Here is a 12807-nt window from a genome sequence, read left to right on the forward strand (position 1 = left end):
TTGCGATGACCTAGTATTCAGGACCTATCTAGTAAGATGCATTTCACAAAAAGCTTTTGTGTAGAAGCCCACATTCCCATTTTTCCATCATATGTACATCGCATATTTTATTTAGTATGTCAAGAAATCAGGAACTATTTCTTTTAAAATCTTTGGACACTTAATAAGAGTCTTGAACAGTTCCTCAAGCTACCACTGGCATGTTTTTTTTTGTTTGTTTGTTTTTTAATTTGAAACAGGCCCTTTATAATTTCACAAATACAAATTTACCATTCAAGTGGTATTCGTGTAAAATGTCAATAATGGCTAGCTAATCAAGTGTTTTTCCAGTTGGCTGGCTTTCTGAAAAATATATATATATATTTTTTTTTTTCTAAACATTTTACTGTGACAATCTGAATTCAAAAAATTTTACTTCTGAATAACACTGAAACCATGAAACCAAACACTTAAGAACACCTTTCTTTTGAACAAAGACTGCTTATATAAAAGTCATTTTGACTACAGCTTGTTTTTGTGTTATTGAGAAATCTTAAGTTTTCCATGATCATATATTATGAAAGCTTCATTTTTGCTGGAACAACCTTACTCATAAAACTGTGACCAGATATACTTGTACAATTATGAACTGCCTCAAATTGGAAAACAAGAGCCATAAGGAAGAGGTTTTCTTCTCTATCTATAAATAAAGGAAAGCAGTTGATCAATCAGTAACAAGGTTTACCAATGCGTAAATTCAATACGCACCTCTGATTTAAATTTGTAATCCCAACTTTAAGAGTCCAGTTCTTCTTATGTAATGCCTTACAGGACAAAAGGCTAATCCCTGCTGACACATGTTACTAGTACCCATTTTCACACATCAGGCACACTGCCTTTCCTCTCTGTGGTTTAAGCTGTCAGACACAGCAGCAGCTAGCTGGTTCCATCATCATTTACTAGATAAATGAATCCCATTGCAAGTAAAAGCCTTAGGTTTGGTTGTTTTGGAGAACTCTGCCATACAATGCTAACTGATTATCACAAGGCAGAACACTTCACATTTTATCCTCCATATTTCAGTAGTATTAGCATTGGACAAACAATACCACAGAAGCATACCCCTAATCAGTGTTTACATAGGAATCAAGACAACATACCTACTGAACCACAATCACAGGAATTTAAGAAGCAAAATACAGTCATGAGAGTCAGATTAAACAATTCCGTTGTTGGTTTTCAGCAGGACACCATTTTAGTATACGTACTGACCTGTTCAACCAAACAATGGCAACCTCTCTTTGCTCCTTAAAATTCAAGTGTCTGCTTCAAGACAAAGGCGCCAAATTGGTTAAAGTACACGACAGCACATTAAAAAAAAATATAAAAAATTAAAACTGCAGTCAAACAGTTAATTTCATACACTTGGAAGTAGTTTAGGTGTATCCTTACCATTTTAACATTAGTGTTTTTTTTCTTGTGAAGAGTTAGGTTAGCACTAATCCATCAGCCCTTCATGAGTAAACAAGTGCTCTATTTAATTATTAAAAAAGTAGCCTGGAGTTTTTCAGAAAAAAACAGAAGCTATATTATCTGAGCAAGGCTTCATAGAGTATTATTAACAAGAACTTTTATTTCAAAGGAAATACAAAAGAAATTGAGTTCTGTTCAGGAGCCTTTAATTCATTTTTACAGGCTTAAATATGCAAATGAAGAAAAGGTATGTTGAGATTATAAATAACATAAATCAGATAAGCTTACACAGTAACGCTACAAACACCCCAGTGGGGAAGGTATGCAGCACTAACAGCAGCTATATGCAATCAGTCATCAACAATCAAGCAATCAAACTTGCCTAATTCTAGGCAAAAATATTCATCCATTAAGTGTATGACTGCAATGGATAACAGGATTCCAGTCAGGTACAATTTACCATATTGATAAGGTTGTTTTTTGGAATAGAAGCCATTGTTTCAATTATGTGCACGTAAGGTTTCTCATTCTGCTTACAGTTAAAAAATAAGTACTTTATGTTTGTGTACAGTGCTCTGCAACAGAGGTCTCAACCACACTAACAATTTCTTACAAAACACTCCTGCGAGGTAGGTATATCATCATCCCCATTGGGAAAATGGAAAAGAGGTTTGCCCAGAGTCTCACAGTTATTTAGTATCAGAACCAGGAACACGTCATTTGACTCTGTACCAACCTTTTCGACTAGGCAATACCCCTTTTTAAGTTAATCTATTGCATTCAAAAAAATTATTTCAAAACATGTTAATACTACAGTATAGCATTTTGTAATAAAACAAGAATACAGTATAGTTCTTTTTTTTATGTACCGTTACTCTCCCCTACCCCAACTGCTTTACCTGAAGATAACTAAAATATTTATGGACTAACAAAAAGCAGTTTTTAAAAATATTCATTGTAGGAGCAGGCATGCAAGTGGTTGGATGTTACTGTTCATAAAGAACACGTGTTGTTTCTCCAGCACCAACTTATACATGTACTAGGAGCATGCAAACTGAACGTTATTTTAAGATGGCAGGCAGTTGTGTGTCTTCAACCTTGCAGTTTAGTGCCAATAACTCCAGTCAGTATAAATACCTTTCCCAAGCTTAGTATAATGGTGACTGAAAACCACTCCCCACTATAAAAACTCTTAAAACACTTTCTGAGCTACACATTCAGCTCCCACATCCACCAAGTGAGAGTCTTGATTAAGACAAACACACCTGATTTCAGGTTCTAATCTACTTCCACTTTGAAGTTCTATAATGAAGTGACTAACTCCTGTATTGGGACTGACAGAAGACAACTGAGACTTTGTTAAATTTGCTGGCAAAGTACACTTGAGATCTGAAACAAAATAACCAATCCAGTTCCTCATGTAGGCTCCATGACTCACCACTAAGATATTGGCATCTAATATTTTAGAAGTTCCACTGTTATCAGAGCTAAGTCCAGGTTGACTGCAGTGATTTGTCCAAGGGAAAACAGACTGTTCTTCAGATGTTCCTGAGCTTCTGCTTGCTGCACCATGCACCTCTTGCTCCTTCTGTTCCACTTCAACAGCTAGCTGACATAGAAATTCAAAAAAATCCTTTGCACGTTCTCTTACCTAAAAAGAAAATAAAGCTCAGAAGAGTACATTGTGAAGAATGCAAGAGATTTTAGCTTTCAGAAAACAGATACAACTACTTCAGATAAAATATAAACATTTATCACAGACAAGACTCTGAAAGCACTGGTTAGTGAATGCTGTGAAAACTGCTCTGCCCTTCAAAGCCAAGGTTGAGAGCAATTGCCACCATCCTTCTGCATATGAGAGCTTAATGAAGAGTCAATCTCAGAATGAATATTTTACTTCTAAAGAGACTCCCTAATGGACAACCATTAGGTCAAGTGGTGTTTTTAGCTTGGAAAAATGGTTGGAAAAAGTCCTTTGGTTGGACTAAACTTTCAGTAAGATGTTCCTAAGTAAGCAGTATCTGTACTAGTGAAATTGCCTAGAAACCAGGGCACAAATACATAAATACCATACTTCATCTAGCGTTTCTCCTCCAGAAGGTGTGAATGCAGGACATTGTTCTCCAGCAGCCTTTGCCATAGCTTTGAGGTCAGTCAATGGCCTTCCTTCTGCAACTCCGTATTTCTATGAGAGGCAAGTTACAAAGACTAGGTTTAGCAAGATAAATCTTCACTATCATGTCCAATGCAAACATCTCCCACCAGCTTTGTTTTCTAGATTCTCAAGTGTAATGTGCAGATTTAACTACTTTTTACCTTTTCCCCCCAACATCGGAATTAAATGTATCTGCTATTTAGGTTAGAAGTATATATACATTGGGTAGAGAAATACATTAAAAGTAGCATCTCATTTAAAGGGCTAGCATTCAAAACACTACTTTCCGCCTGATCTTTGACTAGAGATTTTTTTCTTATATTCTTGACACTCATTCTTAGTATACAAAATTCATGTCTTCATAACTGAGGTTGCATTGCAAATACCTCTGTACATACCTGTTCATAGGAGGATAAACTCCATTTACTTTTCATTTGCAGAAATACTACAAGGAATTATTTTTCACAAGCAAAAAAATATTTAATCTACAGAATTCTGTAACTGTCACAAGACAGAATTAATCCATTTAAAACAAAGTTTTTGAAAAGGACAAAGAGTAAACTAAAACACCACAAGTATTACATCTATTAAAAATAACCCAAGGGCCACCCCTGTATTTTCAGGGCACACATTATTGCTGTGGACAGAGTTTTTAGAAAACAAGGAAGAAGAAAATGATCTTAACATATGACAATGGACTCAGAACATGCAATTAATGATATTCAATGACACACTTATTCCTGAGACCTCCAAAGGCAAGGCCCATATGAGAAACAGAAAAAAGAACCCATATACATGTATATATCAACTAGTCATTCTGGACCACTAGTGGTCACATTATAAATTAATATTTATCATCTATAATATATTTTAAAAGATATACATGTGGATGTCTACCACCATTTTTTACCTTGAAAATATTTCCAAAGTACATCTCTTAACAGTGGCAAAACAGATTAATACTTCTCCCACTGAAGATTAATACCTCACTACCACTAACAGATGAAAAATACATTCAAACAGAAAGGTTTGGTCCTTTCTTAGAAGGACTGAAGACAGTGAAAACAGTACAGTTATGTGTATTTTGAGAAAGGACTTGTGCTGTACTGTTAAACTCTCAGTTACCTGTGTTCCATAGATCCAGACACTGACAACTGGAAAACAGATACATGCTTATCACTGATATTTTGATTTCTATGCTGTGGACATGGAATTTGCAGCCATAATAATTTATCATAGTCTTAGGAATTTATGTGTACTGAAACAAGTCTACTGTCAGTTCCCTTCTCTAAAGGGAACCTTGCAATTTAAGAACATTGAGATATGAAGAAATAAAAGCTCTGAAACTACTAAAAAGGAAATCCTAATCTTAAAAGATTTTTCCAGACTTCTCCCATGAAAGCAAGGCACAAGATAATAAAGCTTTCTTAATAGGATCGATGACATATGTTCCTTTAAGCTTAAGTTTCTTCTCATACTATTCAAACTTAAATTTCAGTTATCCAGAGCAATGCCTTACAACTTGTGGCTTGCAGAAACCATATTGGCAGTTTTATACTGTAATACAAACACCGTGAAAAGAAAAAGTACAATTAAGATTATTCTTTGTAAAAACTGTATCACAACCCACAATATTTTTGAAAACACCAGGTGGTTAAGCAATTAAAGAAGACTGAGAGGCATGTAACTTGCTGATTTCAGGGGGTGAACCAGAGTTTCTGTCAGAGAAAGAGATCAAAATGGGAAATGCTACAGTCAAGTTCTGCTCTTTAAACACTTACTTGCCTGCAGGCAATATGCAGTCCCACTTTTGGTTTTGTAGCATTTCAGTATTTAAAATTCAGCTGACACAGTCAGTGTAGCATCTGAAGGGTGACTCATACTAGCAGAAACAGCCAGCATCTGAGCTTATTCTGATCAAGACATAGTTAAAAACAGACAGGAGGTACTATTACGCCTGTAATTAGATAAAGGGGCTAATCAGGAGAGCAGATTGTTCCATGACCAGCAGAAAGTTCTCCAATAGTCTTCATGCAAATGAGAAGGTATAAACAGGTTAAAAAACAACATCAGATTGTGCCACCAGAATACAGAAGGGAAGCAAAGGGAGCACCTTTAATGTTTTATAAATGGGGCTAGAATGCATAGCTAAGCTTTTTATTACATTTAAGATAACTCCCTCCACATGCAAGTCATTCAGTACTGAAATCACCAGAACACCAGTTACAGCCCTATCACTAGCTTTTGGCTTTGCTTCAGAATTCTGCAATCAGGCAAACTATTTATAGTACCCAATGTAAAAAAAAAAAAAAAAAAAAAATCAATTCTTAATTATTAAATATACATCGCATAGTGCTCTTCGCTGTTAAATCTATTAAATAAAGTTAAGATCAGCAGTAAGTTGCACTTTCAAATTGTTCAATATTAAAACAAACTCTTTTGGCACTTACTCTCTCTCGAAGTCTTGCATCATACTTGATTTCCAAATCTTTGCAAAACTTATTTTTTCCTATAATTGTGGCAGCAGTCTAAAAAGTGAATATACAGTCACATCAATATCTAAACGATCTTACAAAACCACAGTCTAAGTGAATTGCATTAATAGTACCCAAAAACCCAAGTACACAAGATTAAGAATTTTCCAGCTAATAGCGTCTGTCAGAATTGCATATATGGCCTGTGTCATGCCATAAAAGGCAGATTTTTTTTTTTCCCAATTCAAAGTCCATAACAACTAGATACACTTAGCACCCATGAAAGGTGGGCAGCTAGATGCACATCAGCAGCACAATTTATTGGGATAAAAAACCACATCTCCTCTTGAGTATACTGCCATTCACAAAGCGATCATGCCAACACATACTTGTAGTATGTGGGTCATGCTTGCAAGCAGTGCATTCCTAAAAACTGATCAGTTACTCCAACTGCCAACAATATAACATCTATTGAATGAAGCAACTTTCTGGCAAATAGCTACTTAATACACCTCGGAAATCAAATACTCTTGAAGCACTTAAGAGGAAGAAGGGTGTTTGCTGGCAATAAACAGAAGTGTCAGTCTTGATGCTCAGGAAGGAGACGCACACTGGATTATACACTTGGAAAAAAAAACAGATGATACTCACCTGCTTTTTGACAGCATGGCCAAAAAGAGAGAGAGAGAAAACCCAAAGGGCTCAGTTTGCTTTTTAACAATGTCTTGAGTTTTATATTTTCACATTCCAGGTCTGTCTGCTCTCTTCCACACTGCTAATTTCTGGAGCTAGTCTTTGACCCCTCCCTACTAGGCTAACTGTCAAACATGCTCCTCTGCAAAGCCTCTCTCTCTCTCTCTGCCTGTCCTATACCTGTTCACTGTGCATCTCTTCTAGTGCTCAAGATTCCTGCTCAGCTAGTACAATTCTCTTTGCATACATACCCAATTTCTCCTACCCTGTTCAGGCTTGAGTGTTCCCCCACCCCCACCCCTTTTTCAAAGGAACTTGTACATTCCTCTCATACTTGAGCAGTGAAGTGACAGTGTAGTAAAGGGCACCCTTCATAGATCTGCAGCTGCCAAAAAAGGGAGTTACAAACAAATAGAAATTGAAGCTCTCTTCACGTCTTTGGAAAAGCTTCCACAAAGTCTAGATAGCTTTTCAAAAGAATGGTAAAACATGTTGCCCTTATGCAAAGGACAAATTCAGGTCTCCTTTCTACTTTAGAACTGCACAAATGCTTCCCATGGAAAAGTCTTTCTCTAATAAAAGATGCCACTATTATGCATTTTATAAATATTTAATTATTGCATACTCCCTACCTCTCTAGTTTGCTTTCTGCTTAAGTTATGCTGCTACAAGCCTATGAGTCACTGGTCTCACAAGTTTATGTGCTGCAAAAACAGATGAGCAAGATTATCTGTGTTAAAATGAAGAAATTGTAACCTAGATTTTGTTGATCTGGTTTACAAGGCTTTAAAGATTTTTGTAGCAGTACAACTAAGGAAAAAGCAAGAAACTAGGGCTATCATAAATTTCTTAGTTTCAACCATGTGAAGTCTTATGTCTCCTGAAATCACAGAATCAGTAACAGGAAACAGAATTAAGGGTAGGACTCCCATAGGAGATGTGGCCTTCCTAGAACTGCTAGCAGCTCGACACCTCTACATACATGTGTAAAAGTTCTGTTTCCCTAACTTTTTTGAACATTTTGTAATCTTGTATACAAAGCCACATGTAAACCCACTCAGTAACTAACATTGTTTCCTCTTTAAATAATCTATTTTTTGTCTTTAAATAATCTTTTAAAACAGTACATAAGGTGAGATGTATGGTATCACATTCCTGCCAAAATCCAACAGCTCTATACATTTAATGGTTCCCGTACTGACTTGACAGCAAAACTTGACCTTGCCATTATTGGTCTGCCTTTCTCAAAAAAAGGCAAGTAGTTACAATGCATAAGACAGTGCATACAGCAATTTGCTTTGTTTCTTCAAAGAAAAAAACAACTTTGGTCTGTGTTACCTCTGAATCCCAATCGCTCTTTTAACAAGAACCTATGCACACACAAAATAATGGAAAATCCATAAGAAAAACACTACATGTCATCTTGCAAGCTGGCCTTCATCAGTGTGCTGTTTGCACTGAAATTCCCATATTCACAGAGGCCTTCTGGAATTCTACACAACTCAAACTTCAGTTTTAAATCCATTAAAATAGCCTTTGGCCTTCCTTCACTGTATTATTTTTGTATCATCAATAACAAATAAACACCAAAATCTGAAGCTCATATTTACACTCAGCCTCAAGAAGCATTTACCTGCTTTGCTCGAAGGAGGTCACTTGAAAAGACATGAGTAAACTTTACATTGCTTAGAAATAAACCAGCAGCATCTGCTTGTTTGAAACCAGTTGCAGAGAGTGGCTCATCTACTCCTTGACCTACAAAACAAAAACCCATCAGCATTAAGACAAGTAAATTTAAAATCATTCATCAGCTTAGCAGATGAATGGCAGACAGAACCTGCTCAGTCATTATAAAATGCCTCTCCTGCAGCAAAGCCAACTATTTGTGAAAGTGACTTTTCCTCTGGTCTTTCTTAAACTTAGTCACACAGTATAAAGAAAGGGAGCACACACTAGAAAGGCAGAAGGATCATTTACTGATGATATTGAAATTAAGGTATTCACATAAGAAATTTTTTTAAAAGCTTTTAAACATAAGACAGAAGCCTACATTTTCTAAACATGAGTACTAATTTCAACTCACTTATCCTTTTTAGAGTAGGCTCTGGTAGGCTCCTTGCTAGAGGAGTCAGTCTCAAGTGAAATTAAAATTGAAAATGTTTCTTCATTTTAAATAAGAAAAAACAGACAATACAATTGAGATACAGCTGTTGATACTAAAATACACACATGGAAAAACATGCACATCAGGAGAGGCAAGTCCTAACAAATATGAAATGGTGGTTCCTGCCCATTCCCTAATATCGACAATGCCCTGAAGAAATGATGCAACAGGATGGGATTTTGTGTAATGTGGAAAGCAGCACACACTCTTTGCCAAAGACACAGTTTCACAAGAATTTTAGAGTTGATGTAAACACAATCTGTTGTGGTCTATTTCTCTCCCCTGCTCCACCTCGCATATTGACACTAACACTCATACAGCTGCACAGCAAGTGTGTGCACAGCAACAAATCTAGCTGAAAAGTAACCCTTACAAAAATGGTTTTCAGATAGAATAGTCTGTGAAGCTAACTGGCCACAGAGCACTAGGACAGTGCTGAGAGAACAAGCACTTTGGTGACCCAACATTAATGACAAAGGTGTGCTCCTTTGTGCTGGCTGACTCATACACCCAAAACTGTGGCAGAGGGACCAACCTGTAAGAAATTGTTGTGTCCGTGCTTGTATTGCCTACTTTAAGTTGCAATGTCAAAATTGAGTTAGGAAAATCCAGAAGCACGATTCTTCTTCACAACACATAGCACTGAAAAAAATATATTTACTCAGAGTAAAAGCCTCCAAGGTTCTTTGTAGCTGTAAGCCTCAGTTTTCCTACAACTGGCATCTAAACAGCTCACAGTTTTCAGTTCTGGGTGCATGAGTCAGCCAGCACTAATTAAATGCTTTTTCTAAAAACTGTCGTCATAGAAAGAGCTGGGATTGAACAATTCAAGCACTTTTAAGCAATCTTCACTTTTCTTTTTTCCTTGCAGGTGACAGATTGCCACCTGAAGGCAACAACATCTTTTACAACATAACCCTTATTCCTGCCTCTGTGGTTCCTTACTAACTCCAGACATTGCATGAAGGTGTACCTAGCTGCTTCTTCATCAGAGCTGCTGCTCTCACTACGCATGCAAGTCCCATAAGCCCTTTTCTCAGTCTTGATACTAACTCCTGAGACTTAAGACAGTGGTCTGTGACATTCTGGCATCCTTAACAGGTGCTGCTATCACTTTATTCAATTACAGGTATCTTTTTTTTTTTCTTGTTTAGCAAAAGGAAATGTAACACTTCTGTCAATACCAGAAAAGTACCACTATTTGGTGGCATTCTGCAGAGACTGACTTAGAATCCTTGTAGTTTTCTACAGTTATCAAGCTAACATTCCCATCTACAAATAAAAATATTTTAATAGCCTAAGGTATTCAATATTATTCCGTAGTAGTATTTAGCAGTTGATTCTGGGATTTTTCATTTTGTAGGGAAAAGTAGTTCTCAATCTCCAAGAAGCTAGTAGAATAACTGACACTAACCTTGCAGTATCTTGTCTTTGTTGTATCTTGTTTCTCCACTGAAAGACATTAGACAAAAAAGTGACTCAATAATTTAGTCAAAGTTCAATAACATTATTATATTATAAACAAAACGGAGAAGAAGAGTCTGAATATCAAAAGCAACGTACAGCACAACTTACTTTCAAAAACAGATGTATTTGAAGATTTTACTATAGAACAAAACCATTTTCAAGTAATCAGCCTCAATCACATCATCAATATTTACTAAGACAAACCTACCTGAAACAAAGAGAAGGAAAGCGATCTCTTAAATTCATCATAAATGCAGCATAATTTATCTATTACAGTGTTGTATCGGAGAGAGAGAAGTAGGAAGACTCTGTAGTCCTCTTAAGAGAGGTATTTACTACTCATCTGGACCCCTGTGCTTTAGAGTGAAGCCAACTCAAGCAATTATCAACATTGACAGCAGAGCTGCTTGCACACCTTGAAGAAGCACAGTATAAGATGCCAGAGCTGTAGAAAAACTACTAGAATTAACATAACCTGCTTTCGAAATTAGAATATTTAATCTTGAAAATCATAACTGGGTGTATTGCAAGAAAAGAACAACTAAAACCATGAGAAGATATATTTTGGAGGAAAAACTTAGTATGAACAAATTTAAGCATGGTTTGTTGAGACGCCTCACCTGACTGAAATATCACATGTTTAACTTTTTGCAGTACTGAGGACCAAACATGCTGCTTGCTTTTTAAATAGCTGTCAACACTGCTGGGCAAAAGTCCTTAAGATGAGCCCCAAATAGATAACCAATGACAGAAAGCAAGTATTTTAAGAGAGAACACTATTTTACAGCACACTTTAAACATCCCTGCACACAGGGCAACAATTTAATCCTTCACACTCTATCCACACCCTGACAGCTGTTTTCAGCCTCCTGAGGAAAACACATCAGGGTGGATGGAGTCCATCCTGCTGGTCATCAGCTTGGGGGTGGGGAAACAGCAGCATCCCCAGATTTCCAAGTAGCACTGACTTAGTGCAGCGCACACAAGCACAGCCTAAGTTAACACCAACCCATTTCCTGATGGATGACTTGTATCTTTCCAAAGTGCCTCCTACATTCCCACCTGAAGATAGTTTAACAAACTGTTTCAGGCTTTGGTGCTTTCTAAATGACGTAAAAGTAATGCTGCAACTAGAGCACCGAGTCATGGGAGATAGGTCTGGAAGGGAAGAATAACTCTGTTTAAGAGGAAAATTAGAAAAAGGAAATTGTTGTTCCAATTGCACTAATCAAGTATTAAGCCATATTATGCTGAAGATGAAATGAAAGTTTGGTTTTCATAAAGTTAAGCAGCAAACTACTGCCAGTTGGAGGGAGCTGGAGCTAGCTTGCTAACTGCTAACTTAAGTTGACTTTCATCTGGAGGGAGCTGGAGCTGCTTACTCCCATTAACCACTGGTCTCGGTCAATATCCACTACAGCCTGGAAGTGCAGCTCGCCTCAGTGCTTTTGAAGAAGCCACAAATGCCAGTTCCGTAACATTTCGCAGCAGAAAGGTTAGCCTACCCTTCTGGAGCGAACCCGTCACCCCACCAGAGAGCTTCTGGCAGGAGGACGGTCACAAGACCCAGGAGCTCATAAATAGCCCTTACTAAATTTACGTCTAACACCGGACCTCGGTCGATCACAGCCTGCCTTAAGCAGAGCGCACCCCCGACACCCCCCCCCCCCACCCCCCGGCTGCGGGTGAGGGCCGTGAGGCTGACGGAGCTCCCGCCCGGAGAAGGGCTGGCGGCAGAGACGAAGGCTTTGTTTCCCTGAGGGAGGAGGAGGAGGAGGAGGCGGCGGTACTCACTGCCGGACGACGGTCAGCCCGAAGCGAACCATGACGGACCGCCACCACCACGCCGGCTGCCGGGGCCCGCACTGCGGCGCCCGGCGGTGACGTCACGGGGCGGCAGCCGCCATTGCTCCTCCTCCTCCTCCTGGCACCGGCGGCGGTTGGCGGCCGTGAGCGCCTGGCCTCGCCCCGCTGAGGTGCGCGGAACGGGAAGGTCGCTCCTGAGGGAAGCCTTCGGCTCGTTTCACTAAATCTATCAATCAATCAATAAATATAACAATCAATCAATAAACAAAAACCTCCCCCCTGCCCCCTCCCCCCCCCCCCAAAAAAAAGACACTTTCTAAAAAATGCACTTTCTATACGAACTTTTTTTTCCTCAGAAACTTCTCTGCCTCCAAAACCTCCTCTGCCTCCATTCCAACAACCCGCCGCAAGCAGAAGCGCCACCGAGGCACAGTTTTGTGCCTCAGCCATGAGCTTTTTCCACCTGTTGGAATATGTTGGGAGCCCCAGCGCGTTCATCACCTTGCTGTTTGTCAGGGACTGTGGGGATAGACGCAGGCTCAACCTGTGTTTGGCAGGAGAAAGTGTGCTTGGGGGGAACGGCTGCTCTACAGGCA

General features: G+C 38.5%; 1 protein-coding gene across 1 annotated transcript; it reads right to left on the bottom strand.

Annotated features, from left to right (window-relative positions):
• Positions 1 to 1603: 1603 nt before the first annotated feature.
• TIGAR (TP53 induced glycolysis regulatory phosphatase) lies at positions 1604 to 12290 on the bottom strand. The gene is made up of 6 exons (XM_082751667.1): positions 12200 to 12290; positions 10353 to 10390; positions 8408 to 8529; positions 6058 to 6135; positions 3527 to 3637; positions 1604 to 3103 (listed from the first exon to the last, which is right to left on the bottom strand). Exons 1-6 carry the CDS (start codon positions 12229 to 12231, stop codon positions 2645 to 2647), a joined length of 840 nt encoding a protein of 279 aa, XP_082607793.1. The 5' UTR covers positions 12232 to 12290; the 3' UTR covers positions 1604 to 2644.
• Between the last annotated feature and the right edge of the window lie 517 nt (positions 12291 to 12807).

Source organism: Aythya marila (genome assembly GCF_965140915.1).
Source record: "Aythya marila genome assembly, chromosome: 1".
NCBI lineage: Eukaryota > Metazoa > Chordata > Aves > Anseriformes > Anatidae > Aythya > Aythya marila.

What these genes read in the sequence shown, in the direction of transcription:
- TIGAR (XM_082751667.1), bottom strand. Translation starts at nt 12,231, where the DNA reads ATGGTTCGCTTCGGGCTGACCGTCGTCCGGCA. An exon ending in ACCTCCTTCGAGCAAAGCAG is followed by an intron (nt 6,136 to 8,407) that starts GTAAATGCTTCT and finishes TTCACTTTTTAG; the next exon opens with ACTGCTGCCACAATTATAGG. An exon ending in ATGCAAGACTTCGAGAGAGA is followed by an intron (nt 3,638 to 6,057) that starts GTAAGTGCCAAA and finishes TGCCTCTCATAG; the next exon opens with AAATACGGAGTTGCAGAAGG.